This window comes from Bos mutus, chromosome 14, assembly GCF_027580195.1.
Source record: "Bos mutus isolate GX-2022 chromosome 14, NWIPB_WYAK_1.1, whole genome shotgun sequence".
Lineage (NCBI taxonomy): Eukaryota > Metazoa > Chordata > Mammalia > Artiodactyla > Bovidae > Bos > Bos mutus.
Genome location: NC_091630.1, coordinates 51,074,449 through 51,092,427, shown reverse-complemented (window position 1 = coordinate 51,092,427; position 17,979 = coordinate 51,074,449). Strand labels below are relative to the sequence as shown.

General features: G+C 36.8%; 1 protein-coding gene across 6 annotated transcripts in view; it reads left to right on the top strand.

Annotated features, from left to right (window-relative positions):
- The window catches only part of SGK3 (serum/glucocorticoid regulated kinase family member 3), a 112,350-nt gene extending 95,542 nt beyond the window's left edge, over positions 1–16,808 (top strand). For 4 of the 6 annotated variants that reach the window (XM_070382311.1, XM_070382314.1, XM_070382312.1 and 1 more), the window contains 9 exons: positions 475–558; positions 668–799; positions 2,716–2,828; positions 2,922–2,958; positions 3,806–3,892; positions 6,114–6,209; positions 8,253–8,408; positions 11,543–11,632; positions 14,098–16,806. In XM_070382311.1, coding sequence (XP_070238412.1) covers positions 475–558; positions 668–799; positions 2,716–2,828; positions 2,922–2,958; positions 3,806–3,892; positions 6,114–6,209; positions 8,253–8,408; positions 11,543–11,632; positions 14,098–14,268 — 966 coding nt within the window. In that variant the 3' untranslated portion in view covers positions 14,269–16,806. Of the gene's footprint in view, positions 1–474; positions 559–667; positions 800–2,715; positions 2,829–2,921; positions 2,959–3,805; positions 3,893–6,113; positions 6,210–8,252; positions 8,409–11,542; positions 11,633–14,097 lie in introns of all 6 variants that reach the window. The other 2 variants (XM_070382315.1, XM_070382313.1) reach the window with 2 other exon arrangements.
- Positions 16,809–17,979: the final 1,171 nt, after the last annotated feature.

The following is a 17,979-nucleotide window of genomic DNA, read 5'->3' as shown; positions in this document are numbered from 1 at the left end:
TTGAAACCTATAAGAGAAACCCAAATGTTAAAATGAAAATGCATTTTGATCACTGAGAAACCATTTTCTTCTCTCTCTTTTTTTTTAATGTAGCCATGAAATTTATAGCCTCAGTGTTTTCCAAAGACACCTTGGGACTCAGGGCTAGCATACACACACACACAAACACACACATTTCTCAAGCAGTATAGATTTTGATACTTAAACTTAGTAAAAACCTTAACCATTTGCATGTTAAGTGACAAACGATGCCTGGCTCTTTAAATCATCTACATTTCTATGGTTTTAGTAAAATATCTAAGGAAAAGTGGAGTTGTAGAAACAAATTAGGGATTTTCAGCTTTCAAAATAAAAACATTACATTATCTAGGTCTGTTGTGGACTTTATTTTTATAAAATATTGACTTAGTGATAAGTGAATTGTCTCTGTCAAAACATTGATATTTCTAACAGCACAATCTTTAAATATAACAGGTTCTTCTTGCAAAACGGAAACTGGATGGAAAATTTTATGCTGTCAAAGTGTTACAGAAAAAGATAGTTCTCAATAGAAAAGAGGTAAAATAAAATAGCTTTGTTTTTCCTATATCCATCTTCTCAGTTAACAGAATTGTTTTCTGGTGTATAATGCAAGTTGATTTTTTTTACCTTTTTTTTTTTTAAACAGCAAAAACACATTATGGCTGAACGAAATGTGCTCTTGAAAAATGTGAAACATCCGTTTTTGGTTGGATTACATTATTCTTTCCAAACAACTGAAAAGCTTTATTTTGTTCTGGATTTTGTTAATGGAGGAGAGGTGAGTAATTAGTGTTTCAGTATTGATGATGTTTAGGGAAAAAAAATAGAATTGAGTTAGAGTTTTTCTTACCAGTTTTGGAAGCAAAGCCCAGAATAGACAGCTATTTGTTGAGTAGCAATAATATATAAGATGCTGGCTAATCAGCACAGTGCAGGATGTGGAGAAGTGAGACATAAAGTTCTTTTCCTAAGCAGGTTATGGTGCAGGTGGGAACCTTGTTATGAAGCTACAGACTTCTCTGATAGTTTTGTCACTGAACTATGTAGCAAGAACATATATTGAAACATTGGAATGAAAGTTGATTTGTAATTTTTGATAATTAAGGTTTCAGCAGTTGCATATAAACGTTAGTCTGTCATTTTCCAAAATGTGCAAAATCAGATGAGATGATCCTGTAATAAAGGGTTCTGTGGTGAAGCTAGTTTGGAAAACGTTTCATGTTATAACCTCTTGGTGGTTTACAGTACATTTCAGCATATTTGAGACTTTGAGAAATTAATGCCTTAAAGACAGCCAGGATTTATTTTTTTAAAACTTTTTAAATCACACAGTCACCTTTTGTTTGTTTGAACCAAATCTAATAATAATATTCCCCAAAACTCTGAGTCAGAGGGATATTGAAATATATTTTTGAGAAATGCTGCTGGTAAGATAGTAATTCCAGTAATAGCTAACTTGTATTGAGCATTCTTATGACTCTTTATACATATTGTTTTATCCTCACAACAATTGTGTTGTATAAGACAAAGGAACTTGGTGAGGTACGGAGAAGCTAATAACTTGATTAAGTCATATGGGTTAGTCCGTGTGAAAGACATCCACATAGAGCTGCTGGTTAAAGTCATTGGACTGAGTCGGCTGGGAAGGTATCCAGAGAAAGAATAATAGTAGAGAAACTGAGGACAGACACCTTATCAATCCTTGAATCATTGGGGGTAGTAAGGAGCAGTAACTCTCCAAGGTAGAAGAAAGCCCAATGAGAGAGATCATTGTTTTAGAACCTAAAGATTTAGAGTAAGAACCTAGGGCAAATTTAGCTTAGGCAGGTAACCTGATGACTAGAGGGTAGGTTGTAAGAAATGAACTGAAGGGACATCCCTGGTGATCCAGTGGTTAAGAGTCTGCCTTCTAACGGGGGACACAGATTCAATCCCTTGTCAGGGAACTAAGATCCCACATGCTGTGGGGCAGCTAAGCCCATGTGCCACAACAAGAGAAGCCTGTGTGTACCACAGTGAAGACCCAGCACAGCCAAAAAGTAAAAAAAGACAACTGGAGAATCCCTCTGCCACTGAGCTTCAGCCAGTTGCTACCACGCTGAATTTAGGCTTAATGGTTCAGAGACCCGCACCCCCCATTTCCTTTCGCCCCCTGCCCGAAGTAAAACTATGAATTTTTACCCAAAAAATGTTCCCAGTTTTTAAATGTTACCAGTTATTTTAGATTTTTCTGAAAATAGTATTTGGTTCAAACAAATTATATCTGTGGGTTCCGTTTGGTCTGCCAGCCACTAGTTACCAATTTCTGAATAGTATTTGGTTTAATTCAAATAATAGTCCAAAAAGATCAAGTTAAGATAATTAACATGGAAAAATCAAGATCATTGGTCTTCATTAATAATCTTTTCTAGAGGGGTTGCCTGGTGTGGTGGGGATACTGCCACACTTGAGAATTGAGTGGTAAATAGATGAGTAAGTTAGCAAGAGCAGGGAAAGAGTTATGGTTGAAGAGAGAATGATTGCTGGGCGGATGGGGGACAAAGGCAAGGGAGTGTCAAAATTCTGTACTTTGGTGCTTTTTTATCTCATGTTCAAAGTAACGAAAATAAATCCTGTTTTTATATTTACAGAGTATATTTGTCTCACTTTATGTGTGAATTATCTTAGTATTCATTTTTTACTTCAATTTTATAGCTGTTTTTTCACTTACAAAGAGAGCGGTCCTTTCCTGAACACAGAGCTCGGTTTTATGCTGCTGAGATTGCCAGTGCATTGGGTTACTTGCACTCCATCAAAATAGTGTACAGGTAAACTTTTTAAATTGCACTTCTGAAATGTCTTTTTATTATTTTGTTTCAGTTCAAATTGAGTTTTGCTTTTCTTTCCTTTTAATTTGATAGAGACTTGAAACCAGAAAATATTCTCTTGGATTCAATAGTAAGTATTGGCTTTTAAAAATCTGCTGGTTCACGATTCTTGTTGATGTTATGCTTAGTGAAAAAGAGTCAGCCTCAGAGGTTCCCACTGTGTGATTCCATATAATGGAACACATGTTCCATTCATACATCAGTGTTTTATATAACATTCTGTAAAAGTCCAAACCAGAGAGATGGAGAACAGATTAGTAGTTGTAAGGGGACCAGGGACTAAGGGATAGGGGAGTTAAAAAATAAAGCGGTAACATAAGAGAGTTCTTTTGTTCCTTTGGGTTGATGAAAGTTTTCTGATTGTAGAGGTAGTTACACAAATCTATATATCTATTGCCTAGAGCTACACACAGGGCTTCCCTGGTGGCTCAGTGGTAAAGAATCCACCTGCAATGCAAGAGATGTGAGTTCAACTATTGGGTCAGGAAGATCCCCTGGAGAAGGAAACGGCAGCCCACTCTAGTATTCTTGCCTGGGAGATCCCACGGACAGAGGAGCCTGGCAGGCTATTTTCCATGGGGTCATGAAAGAGTCGGACACGACTCAGCAGCTAAAACAACACATGCATACACGCAAATGCATACGTGTAAAAGAGTGAAAACTGAATAAGGGTGGCAGTCTAGCTAACGGATTGTACCAGTATCAGTTTCCTGATTCTGACACTGTCCTACATTATATAGGCTGTCAGCATGGGGTGGGTGGGAGGAGGGAGAAGCTGGGGGAAGGGGACATGGAGCTTTGTGTACTCTTTTTTGCGGTTTCCTTTTGGTCTATGATTATTTCAAAATCAAATGTTCTTTAAAAGTGTCAATTTATATCCATGCATTGTTTTATTTTACTGCCCCTGTATTTGTCAGGGACATGTCGTCTTAACAGATTTTGGGCTTTGTAAAGAAGGAATTGCTATTTCTGACACCACAACAACATTTTGTGGGACACCAGAGGTAAGAAATTTATCTCATTTGTCATTCATGGAATTATACCTGAAATGCAAAACTGAATCACATATTGTGTATATAAAATTTGAAATCAAAAAAGTAAAGATACTTCTCTGGTGGTCCAGTGGTTAGGACTCTATGCTTCCACTGCAGGCATCATGGGTTCAATCCCTGCTTGGGGAGCTAAGATCCTGCATGCCTCATGCTGCTGCTGCTGCTGCTAAGTCGCTTCAGTCGTGTCCAACTCTGTGCGACCCCATAGACGGCAGCCCGCCAGGCTCCCCCGTCCCTGGGATTCTCCAGGCAAAAACACTGAAGTGGGTTGCCATTTTCTTCTCCAATGCATGAAAGTGAAAATTGAAAGTGAAGTCGCTCAGTCATATCTGACTCTTAGCAACCCCATGCCCTGCAGCCTACCAGGCTCCTCCATCCATGGGATCTTCCAGGCAAGAGTACTGGAGTGGGTTGCCATTGCCTTCTCCGACATGCCTCATGGCGCTGCCACAAAAAAAAAAAAAGAAAGAAAAGTAGAATAAAATGTTTTCAGCTTCCAACCAGCTGGGAATATCTGATAATCATCTCTTCTTTTAATAAACAAACATTTAAATAATAAATAAACGTTTAAAACTTTATTGATAGTTTTTTTTTAACTCTGATTTTGTGATATCACCAGTAACCAACAAAGATAAATTACACTTTTTTGTGCTTATTCGTTTTTAATGTTAAAAGTTTATCTTCGATTTCTTCAAGCATTTGATTACATTTCTAATCCTTAAGAAAAAAATCATTAATCAGTGATGAAAATGTTCAAAAATTAATTGTGATAATGTTGGAACAACTCTGTAAATATATTAGCAGCCATTGAATTGTACACTTTAAATGGGTGAATTGCTTGGTATTTGAATATCTTAATAAAGCTGCTTTTTTTTAAAGGAAATAAACTAAAGCAAATATGGCAAAATGTTAGCATTGCTTATGTCTGGATGGCAGCTCTGTTGGTTTCTATTACATATTTATAGTTTTTATATGGTTAAAATATTTCATAATGAAGCTATTTAATGCAAGAAAATCTGGTGCACTGGGATGACCCAGAGGGAGGGTATGGGGAGGGAGGAGGGAGGAGGGTTCAGGATGGGGAACACAGGTTTACCTGTGGCAGATTCATTTCGATATTTGGCAAAACTAATACAATATTGTAAAGTTTAAAAATAAAATAAAATTAAAAAAATAAAATAAAAAATAAAGCAATGTATATGGGGTTGGGAATTACAAATCAGAATTTATTAACCAGAACACCTATTCTCTAATCATGTTAACTAGCAGAAAATCTATCTTTCCATTTGAGACAGTAATAATAATCCTTAAGATTTATATTAAAGCCTTGTTATTCTAATTTCACACATACACACATTTAAAATATCCTATTTATTGCGATCTTAAGTGCCAGGTAGCTTTTTTCTGTCGTCTAAATTTTAATGTGATCGCAAACTATTAAACCCTTTTAATTTATTTTCCCATTTCTTTGTATCACATAAAAAAGCTGAAAATGTATTTCCTTGTATATATTTCATGTGGGAAGAGGAAATATATATTTTGGAATCTAAAATTCAAATTCACTGTTATATATGTGTGAAAATCATGATGCTTAAATGTTTTACAAGTTGAAGTGTAAATAGCCATCTAATAACTTATACAACTTTTAAAAATAATACATTAAAGAATTGCTGTCGTAATTCTTAAATAAGAATGCAGTTTATTATTTTTTCTTTCACTGAAGAGAAAAAAAATGAATTATAATTGTCATATTAAGAAATCTTTCTTCAATCACGACTTGTTTCTTCAAGAAAAACAAGAATAAAGAGAAATAAGAATAAAGAGAAATAAGATTTAATTAATTAATCTAAAATTAATTTTGTGAAAGACAACCCCCTGCAAAATACCTACTTTATTATGGTTTCTATACTTGTCATCCTTTTCTGTCTTAACTGCATCATCATTTCTGGGGAAAATACTTGAATATGTGGTTTTTGAAAATTCTCCCAGTGGATTCTCAAGTACCACTGACCAAGAACCACTGATATACAGTGAGAATACCGAACCAACTGAAAATCTAGATAACATGTTTCATTTAGTGTGATATAACACCTAAGATTTATTAAATTTCTCAATTATTCCTAGGTTTTGTCTTGATTTGTTTCTGAGTTCTAATAGTTAATCTTTTCTGTAGTATCTAGCACCTGAAGTAATCAGAAAACAGCCCTATGACAACACTGTGGATTGGTGGTGCCTTGGTGCTGTTCTGTATGAGATGCTCTATGGATTGGTATGTGTTTCTACTCTATTGTTATGATTCCAGTACATTGTAATTGATTTGAGTTTTCTCTTTTGCCTTTCAGTAATCTTGTGGACCCTTGTTAACTAGATAACACTAACAGAACAGTAGTAACATGGTTAAATGAATCCAGAACCACATTAGGGGTATGCACAAAAAGAAACCCTGTCATTTGGTTACTGATTTTTTAGATTTCTCTGCCACACTAATCACTACTTCAAATATTCTCACCCCACTAGCATTTTTTAGAAATAGATACCTAGTTATAACATTAAAATTACCCACTTTCATGCAGTTTACTCTGGCCATTCTGCCTAATTTCTAATTTTCTTAATTTCAAAAAGATGGAAAGAAAAAGATTTTATTTACCAAAAGATAATAATACCTTTAGGTTTTTGCCTTGTATTTTGTTTTCATAGGATTTAATTAGGATACTGGTGCTCTGCTTTTTTTCTTTTTTTTTAATCACCGGGAGTCCTTTATTCCCTTTACCATAAACACCATGTCTTGTAAGATTTCATTGGAAAAAAAGTGATGTTTACTATGTAATCAGTTTCCCCAGTTTTTATTAATTAAAGACATTATCAGCCAAAGTTTCTGATTAACAAGTCAAGTTGCTTTACTACATTGAGTTAATATCATTTCAGCCAGAACAAACATTTTTAGGTTCCCTTGGTGGTCCTGTGAGTGGTCAGCAGCCTCATGCTGGGAGCCGTGCACTCCATGCTGCCCTCACGAGGCCACGCCCACCGTCACTGAGACCTGAGGTGGGCGTGGCTTTTCTGTTTGCTCTGTGTGTGTGTGTGTGTGTGTGTGTGTGTGTCCCCTGAAAACAGGGGTGATGAAATTTAACCGCTGAGGTATGTTTTAGAGAATTTGTCTCATGTTGTTAACTCTGAATGACAGATGCCTATGACAGCCAACACTCTCTTCTCTGCCCTTGACCACAATCCACTTGTTAAAAAGACCCAGTTTTGCTGTGTTAACACAGGGAGCTCACCTTGGAGCTCTGTGACAGCCTAGAGGGGTGGGAAGGGGGAATGCTCAAGAGGGAGGGGATATATGTATACTTACAGCTCATTCACATTGTTACTAATACAACATTATAAAGCAATTATACTCCAATTGAAAAAAAAAAAAAAGACCTAGTTTTCTGGTTATGCTGGTAACTTAGAAGACCTGCTAACCATGTTATATCTTACATTCTTTAAGTGTTGAGTATTTCTCATCCTGATATTTTCATATCCTTTTAATTTCTTTAGAAGTCTTTGAGAATATAAAATATCTTGCATGTAAAATGCAGCTGACTCAATAGGGAATATTTGAATCACATACTTCATTAATCAGGCTTGTATTAATGATTTAGAAATAAAGTTACATTATAAAAACTGAAAAATGAGGTTTTTCTTTCCTGTACAAAAGGGGAAAAAAATGACAAGCCTGTAACTTCTTTAACTTTAAAAATAATTTTTCCTTTAAAACTTTTAACTCAGTAATGAACTGGCCAATCCTCACGTTGAAGCTGTACCTCAGGTCTTTAAGCAGTTACAGCAGCAGGACACTGCCATGGCCACAAGTTCTTAGGAAGAACACTTTCTAGAAATCTGTTTTAATTAGTATATTACTGTGTCTCAAGAAATCATTTAATGTTCGCCCTGTGTCAAATCTCTGTTTCCAGTAATTCTATCATTATGTCTTATGGTGAAGTTGGAGGTTGTTTTTTTAAAAACAGTTATTATTACAACTTTTATGCAATTCACACCTGTCTGCCCAGTGTTATTGAATAAACCGGCCCCTATTCATTCGGTGACCATGTATTAAGCTCTACAGTTTGCTGATTTCTAAAATCTCTTCCCATGGGAGGCCTTACTGCAGGGGTACACAGGCCCAGAGATGCCAGTGCTTTTCTGCAGCTGCTGGACACAGACTGCTCTCTTTAGGTCAGGGCCAAATCTAACAATTTTAAACCCCATTTGTGCATAGTTCAATTAATGCTAACTTTCTTTCTCTATGTTGTGTTTTCTTTTTTTTAAGCCTCCTTTTTATTGCCGAGACGTGGCTGAAATGTACGACAATATTCTTCACAAGCCTCTAAGTTTGAGGCCAGGAGTGAGCCTCACTGCCTGGTCCATTCTGGAAGAACTCCTAGAAAAAGACAGGCAAAATCGACTTGGTGCCAAAGAAGACTTTGTATGTACATCTTTCTCAGTAGCCTCTTTATTTATTTATCATTTGAAGAAAAATCCTTATTTTATGTAGTATTTAATGGGATGAATACACCTCCTAAAGAATAGTACCATGAAAAGGAAGCATGCTTGTCCCAAAAATTTTCACCAGGGTTTATATAAAACTGTACAGTGTATAAAACTTTTGCACATGCATTTTTTCATTTGACCTTCAGAATAATTTGATCCTTTTTCATCCTCCATATCCAGCTTTCATATCCTATTATTTATTTGATTTCATTTATTAGCATTTTTGCTCCCCCCTTCTTCCTAAAAAAATAATGTGTGGCTTGCATTTTTTGATTGCCTAAACTTTTAGCTCATTTTGTTTAGGAAGAATTTAAGTGCCTCCTGACTGCATGAGGTAGTAACTTTTGCTTGAACTATTGTTCAGGGACTTTTTTTCCCTGAGAATGCAAATGTGACACCTCCTTGAAAAAATTATGGGATCTGCAGGGGTTTTTTCTTTGTTTTTCACTTCAAATCAGAATAATTTAATTGCTAACAAAGTTACTGGTGTTACATTAGTGAATTCATGAATTACTGAGGAACATGAATTTTAAATTCATTAAAAGTTCTCAGAAATTCTTGAGGGCTGTTTGTCAGTCTTGAACTTGAGCTGTGAATAGTGAACTCCCTGGTGGAGTACAGGACTTGGGCTCCAGAGTCCACTGTTTCAGGGAGCCTTGCTAATGCTCCCTCCCTCCTTGTACCTCAGTCCTTTTGTTGAATTCACTGGCAGAAATTGGAACCCTGGATCAATCAATCCATCTGCCATCCCTTGGCTGGTGGACGGTGCTGATGGAAGTTACACAACTGAGACTATTAGAAGAACTGTGAAGTCTAGTCATTAGTCTCTTGGATGCTTCTCCACCTAATGCTCCTGCTCTCTGTAGTGACTATTTCAGACCTTCTCTCCAAATTTCTGGGCTTCACCGGTGGCTTAATGCAGGAGACCCAGGTTCGATCCCTTGAGTCAGGAAGATCCCCTGGAGAAGGGAATGGCTACCCACTCCAGCATTCTTGCCAAGTTTTTACGTTCCTTTCCTTCTTCACTTTTAGCAGATGCTGTTGCCTTCTGTTTTATAACGAAAATAGAATCAGCAGAGACGACTCCTCACGTAGACCCAGTGTTGTACAGCCCATTTACCTCTTGGGCTCCTCTGTGTGTGACAGTCCCCATCTTTTCCTATACTGCAGCCATACTGGGCTCTTGTTTTCTTGACCAAACTAAGCTATCTGCCATCTCAGGCCCTTTGTATGCCACCTAGAATATTCTCCCCTCATTCTTTTTTGTCTGGCTCCTTCTTACTGATCTTCCAGAACTCTGGTCAGATATCACTTCCCCTGAGAAGCAGGATAGGGATCCTACTTTTTATACACTTTGTGGCTCCTTGTAGGAGAAAAAATGGAATGGGTATGAGTACTTTGCCAGCTTTCAACCGTAGTAACCCAGAATGGAATTGTTTTTGATAGTAGAGCTTGTCACCTGAGTTTTACCTCAGCCTCACCATGTAAAAGTCTCGTTCGACATCTTTATCTCCACATTCAGCAGTAATAATAATTCTTTGTATCTAGGTAGTATTTTATTCCTTTCAAACCACTTTTATTTCCATATTTGCCAGTGATTCTTACAACAACCTATGAAATATAAAGGGCAGAAATGTTAACCTCACTTTACCTGTGAGGAAACAATGACTTGAAGAGGACATAAGTTGGTCATTCTGAGTTAACTCTCCCACGCCTCCTCTGGGCATCTGTAGTGGACAGACTACACTGTCTGTCCACTACACTGTTGTGCCACATTGAATGACATGAACATATGCCTAGAAAGAACTTTGGAAGGTGCGGGACCAAGTGGGAATGGTTTGGCTTCCTAAAATTCTTCAGTGAGTACTCAGTATATTTTTTAGCATTCAGTTCAGTTCAGTCACTCAGTCGTGTCCGACTCTGCGACCCCATGAATCGCAGCATGCCAGGCCTCCCTGTTCATCACCAACTCCCGGAGTTCACTCAGACTCATGTCCATCAAGTCGGTGATGCCATCCAGCCATCTCATCCTCTGTCGTCCCCTTCTCCTCCTGCCCCCAACCCCTCCCAGCATCAAAGTCTTTTCCAATGAGGCAACTTTTCACATGAGGTGGCCAAAGTATTGGAGTTTCAGCTTTAGCATCAGTCCTTCCAATGAACACCCAGGACTGATCTCCTTTAGGATGGACTGGTTGGATCTCCTTGCAGTCCAAGGGACTCTCAAGAGTCTTCTCCAACACCACAGTTCAGAAGCATCAATTCTTCGGTGCTCAGCCTTCTTCACAGTCCAACTCTCACATCCATACATGACCACTGGAAAAACCATAGCCTTGACTAAACGGACCTTTGTTGGCAAAGTAATGTCTCTGCTTTTCAATATGCTATCTAGGTTGGTCATAACTTTCCTTCCAAGGAGTAAGCGTCTTTTAATTTCATGGCTGCAGTCACCATCTGCAGTGATTTTGGAGCCCCCAAAAATAAAGTCTGACACTGTTTCCACTGTTTCCCCATCTATCTGCCATGAAGTGATGGGACCAGATGCCATGATCTTAGTTTTCTGAATGTTGAGCTTTAAGCCAACTTTTTCACTCTCCTCTTTCACTTTCATCAAGGGGCTTTTGAGTTCCTCTTCACTTTCTACCATAAGGGTGGTGTCATCTGCATGTCGGAGGTTACTGATATTTCTCCAGGCAATCTTGATTCCAGCTTGTGCTTCTTCCAGCCCAGCGTTTCTCCTGATGTACTCTGCATATAAGTTAAATAAGCAGGGTGACAATATACAGCCTTGACATACTCCTTTTCCTATTTGGAACCAGTCTGTTGTTCCCTGTCCAGTTCTAACTGTTGCTTCCTGACCTGCATACAGGTTTCTCAAGAGGCAGGTCAGGTGGTCTGGTATTCCAATCTCTTTCAGAATTTTCCACACTTTATTGTGATCCACACAGTCAAAGGCTTTGCCATAGTCATTAAAGGAGAAATAGATGTTTTTCTGGAACTCTTTTGCTTTTTCCATGATCCAGCGGATGTTGGCAATTAGTAAATAATAAATCTGTTTCTTTACCATTCTAGCTTGAGATTCAGAATCATCCCTTTTTTGAGTCACTCAGCTGGACTGATCTTGTGCAGAAGAAGATTCCACCACCATTTAATCCTAACGTGGTAAGGTTACATCCAAGTCTTTCTTTCTAAATAGTAAAGTGTGGGACTATAGCTCCTCGTAATTTTAGGACTAGATCTCAAAATCTAACCTGAATAAAACTGAATCAGTGCTGAAATATTTATGAAACAGGTCAGGCACAACTGGTAACTTCGGGATGATTCCTAAGATTTTAGTTACTTTAGATTGATACAGATATCTTCCAGCCCAGTATCTGTAAAGTGTTTTCTTTAGAGCATGTATGAAAAAGGAATAAGCACAATAGGTTAAAAAAATGCAAATTAAAGTGACCATGAGGTATCAAATTCATATCTGTTAAAAAAAAAAACCTTATAAGTAACACTAATGCACTTTTTCCTAGATTGATGTAAAACCAGCTACAGTCAAACATTATTAATGATAATGTAAATTGTTACATCCTATTTGGAAAACAGTAAGACAGTATTATAAAAATGCTTATGTTAGCTTGACTTGTTAAATCTGCTGATGGAAACATTTTACTTAAAGGATTAACAGTGTTGAAATGTTTGGAAATAAATATATAATGATAGGGAGATTATTAATAAATCATGAGAAGGCTAATAGTGATGTTACTAATGATAGCTTCCTATATGTAGGCATATTATACTTCTTATGCATTACAGCATGTAATTTATGTGTCAAATAAGCTGCCAAGTTACTGCTATTACTGTTCTTACTATACATGTTTGATAAATGAAGAAATGGAAACTCAGAGATGTCATGTAGCTGGTTAAAAGTAGTAGAGCTGCAATTCAAAGCTGTGCCTGATTCAAGGTCATTATTCCTTCTATGCTTTCGTACATGGACAAAAGACACAAAATAAGCAATTACAGAAAACTAAATACAGATGGTTTTCAAATGTATGAGATGTTCAACCTCACTGACATTTAAGGAAAGCAAAATAAAACCCTAACATGTTGCTGTTTTTCACCTAACAGATAAGCAAAGATTAAAAAATTAGCTCCTATACTGTCCTCAATACTAGTGTCTTTTACTGAAGCCAGACAACAATCCTATGGAATAGTACTGGTGTTTTCCACATAATACAGATGAATTAACTTAGGCTCAAAAAGGTTAAATCACTTGCGAAAGTTTAAAATTAAAATTGTAGAAGTAGAACTTGAGCTTGGGTGCTTTGAAAAGAGTCCTTTCTTACTCTTAACATGAGTCATGCAGTATTATCCCTCACAATACGAGCCATGAACCATCAGGGTACTCATAAAATATTTATAAAGTCAAATGAAGAAACATTTGTCATCATTTATTGAGCACCTTCTATGTGTCAGATTTGGGAAATTTTATGTATCAACGCATCTAGTCCTCACAATAACCTTAACAGGTTTATGGTAGTATTTTTATTTTACAGAGAAGAAACAAACTCACAGAGATAGGTTAGTTTATATAAGGAATTATAGCTAGCAGCCTTCATAGCCAGTATTCAAACCTTAGTCTTGTTCCAGAGTCCATGCTTCTAGGGTTATAAATGAGAATTTGATGACTTTTATATACATACATGAATATAATTTTTAGCATTCTTTCTCTTCTGTTGGAGAATCTCATGTGGAAGGATCTAGCATCCTGGATTTCCCTGGTCTCTGCTCTGCTTGTTTGTAGACCTGCTGGGCTAACTCTGTCCTTGACTTCCATATCTTCTGTGAATCCATTTTAACTCTAACTTGGTTAGAGTTGGTGACTTTGACATTTTAAGGATTCCCTTCCCCTGAGTGGAAAATATCCAGAGTTTCAGGGATGGGCTTGAAGAGTGAACCACCTGAGTTTGTATCCCAGTTTTGATCTGTAAATACATTGGAAGGAAAGAGTCCATTAGCTTGTATCAGCTTCCTGAAGGAAGGTTAACCACTGCCTTTGAGCCTAAGTAGCCACGATACTTCACTTCTCAGGTTCCAGTCCCCTTAGGTCGCCAAAGCTAAGGGTGTCACAGCCAGATATTGAATGAATGACCTCTGTAGAATCACCTTTCACAATTTTACTTAATATTCATTTCTTTATCAAAAGGCCTCCCCAGAATTGAGAAGCTGGATGGGCAGGCATTTTATGGAAGAGCAGATGCAAAATGCTGTCTTGAAAATGCCCCTGAGCTCCTTTTCTAAACTTAGAGGTGATGATGGGTGGGTAGAGAGTAAGCAGATCAGTTACAGGACCTGAGAGTCACGTTAACAGAGGCAAGGACTCTGTCATACTGGCCTTCCTCACCCTTCTCTCTCCTCCCTCTACCCAACAACGAGAACCTTAACTGTGAGAAGGGCATGAATAATGAAAGTCAAAAAGGAAAAAGCAGGAAATGTGTCAGAGACATGATGGAGTAGGAAGACATCTAAACTTGCCAGGAATAAATGGACAGATTCCAAAGAGGGCTTTAATGGGTGACTGCATCAATGGGAAAAAAAAGATATGGTGAATAATGGTATGCTTTTCGATGTTTTAGGTGGGACCGGATGATATCAGGAACTTTGATGCAGTGTTTACAGAAGAAACAGTTCCGTATTCTGTCTGTGTGTCTTCTGACTATTCCATAGTGAACGCCAGCGTACTCGAGGCAGATGATGCCTTTGTTGGTTTCTCTTACGCGCCTCCTTCAGAAGACTTATTTTTGTGAACAGTCTGCCCTCCAGAAACCGTTAAGCAAATATAAGCCTACAGATGAGACGGAAACTTCTGTTTGTGTGAATATATTCAAATATGTTTAACTAGTGCCTCATTTTTACATGTAATGTTTAAAACTATGAAAAATGTATTTTCTGCTGTATGCAAGAAAATAGGGCATTTCAAAGAGCTAAGTTTTGGATTAAAATTTGTATTCTTGTTTATTAAGCTTATTTTTAAACAAATTTTGAAAGCTGTTGTTCTTAGCACTAACCTATTTTTTTGGGGGAAAAAAAAAACCTTTTTGCTAATGACTGTTTTTTTCCCCTCTAGGTTTACACTAACATCTACCCAAGATCAGCTGTTTTTCAGCAGTCTATTGCAGTTCAGTTAATGTATATTAATGCCTTTGTAGCTCTCTACTTTGACCTTTGTTCTCTGATCACAACTATGCAATTGGTACATGGTTGTTTAAAAAAAAAACCATCTTTCCATAATGAATCACTGTTTGACATAATCATTCCTTGGTAGGATTAAAATATAAAAGCATAGTTAATTCACTGGCTGCTAGCTGATGCTTTGGATAACTGTTCATTCTACAGATCCAAATAAGAAGTAACAAGAGGAAATTCTGTGTTTCTGAAATACCAGTTCAAATTTGTGAATTATTTTTCCTCTGGAGGAAAAGTGAAAGTTCAATAGTTAGAAAATTTAAATATTCCCAAAGATCTGAAGGGAAATAAAGTAACTGCTGGATTTTTTTTTTAGGTGGTGCCAAAAATGAATGTCTCTGTTTCATGTATTTATATTACCAATACATTCTATTTATGTTCTTTTTGGTCTTTTGAATATTTAATATATTGTTAAGTAGGTCTTAATCTTGGTATTTGCTTTTGCAAATAGCTGTTCGAAGCTATCTTCCTAGTTGGTTGATAAGTAACAAGACTATTGCACTGTCTGTTTACCTAATTGGGAATTAAAAGAATAGCAAATTATGGGTCAGTATAAATCTATACAGTTTTACTACAGTGTAACAAAAGTTAAAAATAATTTAGGCAGATACATAGTATCTTATTTATCTTAGAAAAAGTACAGGAAATTGATCTTTAAAATCATACTAAAAACCAACTTGTGTACTTGTTAAAAAGGAGTATCTTCAGAAAACTAAAAATTATGCTTACCTTGGGGTTCTGATTCTTAGTTTAGAGATTTTTCAAGTCTTGTAGGAAACTGTGAAAGAGTTCAGTGACACAGTTTTGATGCCTCAAGAACAAGCGTTCTTTCATGTAATTTTCTCTTGAGAAAGAAATTATAGAATTCCCTTTAGTTTACAGTTATTCAGCAGAAGCGGGGACGGGAGAGTGTACTTTTGTTAGATTAGTAATATTTGCATCCAATACACTGAATCTTCCTTTAGAGGTAAGACTTTAACAGCAACACTGTAAATATTTGGTTTATTTGGCACTACTGTAAGTTCTGCTTTTATACAGAGCTCTTTGCTTATTGTAAAGCAAAATAAAAACTGTAGTTTCTTGTATGATTTTTTTACTCAGCCGTTCCTTAAACTGCCAAAAATTAAAGTGCAATATTGTATGTTTTTAACAACAGATTTTAAATAGAATATTGATGTTTCTCGGGTCATAAGAAATACAGATCTTGTAAGTATAATAAAAACTAGCAAAAAGATTAATGATCATCTAATGCCTGCCATTATTTTAAAACTGGTGATGGTTACAATAGTCATTGCAGACAGTAATTATTCATATATGTAAGGGAGAGAAGTATAACATTTTAAATATTTGGGCCTACACAGAAATTACTAGATTATCATAGGCTGACATGTTTAATATTCAGTGAGCAAAATCTCTTCCAAGTTTCAAGATTATCTTTTTTCTCAGAGCATGCTGTCTTTTAGAAAATGTATGCCATTTGAATAGTTGAACTATTTCATGGTTATTGCCAAAATAAACTCAAGGTTGAAATGAAGAAGCCCCAACATTCTTCATGTTATACATATCTCTTATTTTATTGCATATGGTAGAGTGTAGAGCCTCTGAACCTTTGTCATGTTACAGCACAGGCTGAAAATTACAGAATTTGGCACACCCACAGGGAGGTGTTAACTGACATAGATACTGGCAACAAGTAGTCTGCTCAAAAGTTTTCTATGCCAAAATAATTTTTGAACTTAGGAGCCAGCAAACACTGTTGCGATATAATTTCAGTAATGATAAACATTTGAAAAGTGATTTAAATATTTGTAATATTTATTACTATAAAATTTTATCACTATAAAAATTTACCATTACCAATCTCTTAGCATACCTGTAACTTTTGAGGTGATTTATCCATAGACATACAGACCTTTACACAGATATTTTATGACTCATTCTTTTGTATATCACATGCTGTATGAAAAGTGGGAGTAGGTATATAGGAACATTTTTGGTAGTGCCAGAATGATTTTTAATGAAGTGTGTTAAAATTAATAACTTATTTTCTCATGTATGTAGTTTGGAAGTTAGCTGTTTTTGAAATTGGGGTTTTCTGCCACTTACCTGTAATAGCAGTTTTTATTTATGGAAATAAAAGTTAAGTCATTATTCTACCATCTTTAGTATTTCAGCCATTGTACCACATTACTGATAAGTGAATCAGGAATTTGGACCAAAGGGAAAGTGGAAAAGAGATAGAAACAGCATCACCTAAGCAGTGCAAGTGCACAGGAATGTGCTGTGGTGACTTCCGTTTTCCCAGTTCCACGTGTATGGAGCTTAGAAGTTGCCTAATAAAAAGCTGAGCAGACTGAAACATCAACAGTTTTTGTCGGATACACATGACAGTGGAGGACACAGGGCAAACTGCTGCCCCTAAGACTGGAGAGACAGATGGCCAAGTGTAAAGAGCTGTGGTTTACTGGAGCAGACAACCCCTGCAGGAGGCACTGCAGCGGTGGCAAAACCTATATAACAAATGCTAGAGATCATGTGCACAGCTTTTTGAGAGTTCAGAAGTCCAGGGGAACCTGGTCACAGGGCTGAACCAACTTCTCACAAATACTAAGAAAAACATTTCCTTGTACTTCCAGTATGAGGAGGGAAAATGAACCATTTTCAAATATGCCAGAGCACTGTGTTCTTAACAAGGCTTGCTCCCAGAAGAAACTAGTTAATCTGAACCTGACTCACAGCAGTTTTATCAGAGCCTAACTGACGGAAGGGAAGGGAAGTACCCAAGTCCAGTCCATTCTAGCAATTCTGTCCCACCGAAGGGGTGGAGGTGGGAGGAGAGGAAACAGAAACATACTCAGTCTGTTGGACAGCTACGAAAGATGTGACTAACGTGTAATGAGAATACCAGAAGGAGAGAAAAAGGAATAGAAGTATTTCTCCAAATTAATTTCAGATACAGGAAGCTCAGAGAACACCAGAATAAATGCAAAACCCACAAAACAAAACTATACCTAGGCATAAATTAGGGACAAAAATTCCTGAAAGAAGCCAGGGGAAACAAAGATATGAATTACATGTGACTTCTCCTCAGGAATTATGATAGCAAGAAGAGAGTGAAGTGAAGAGAGGGAAAAGCCCACCAGCTTGGTAGAGGAGAAATACTTTCTCAAGACAAACAAAAACTGAGGTAATTTGTTGCCAATAGACTTGCCTTCCAAGAAAGGTTAAAAGAAGTTCTTTAAAGAGAAGAAAGGCTTCCCTCCTGGCTCAGA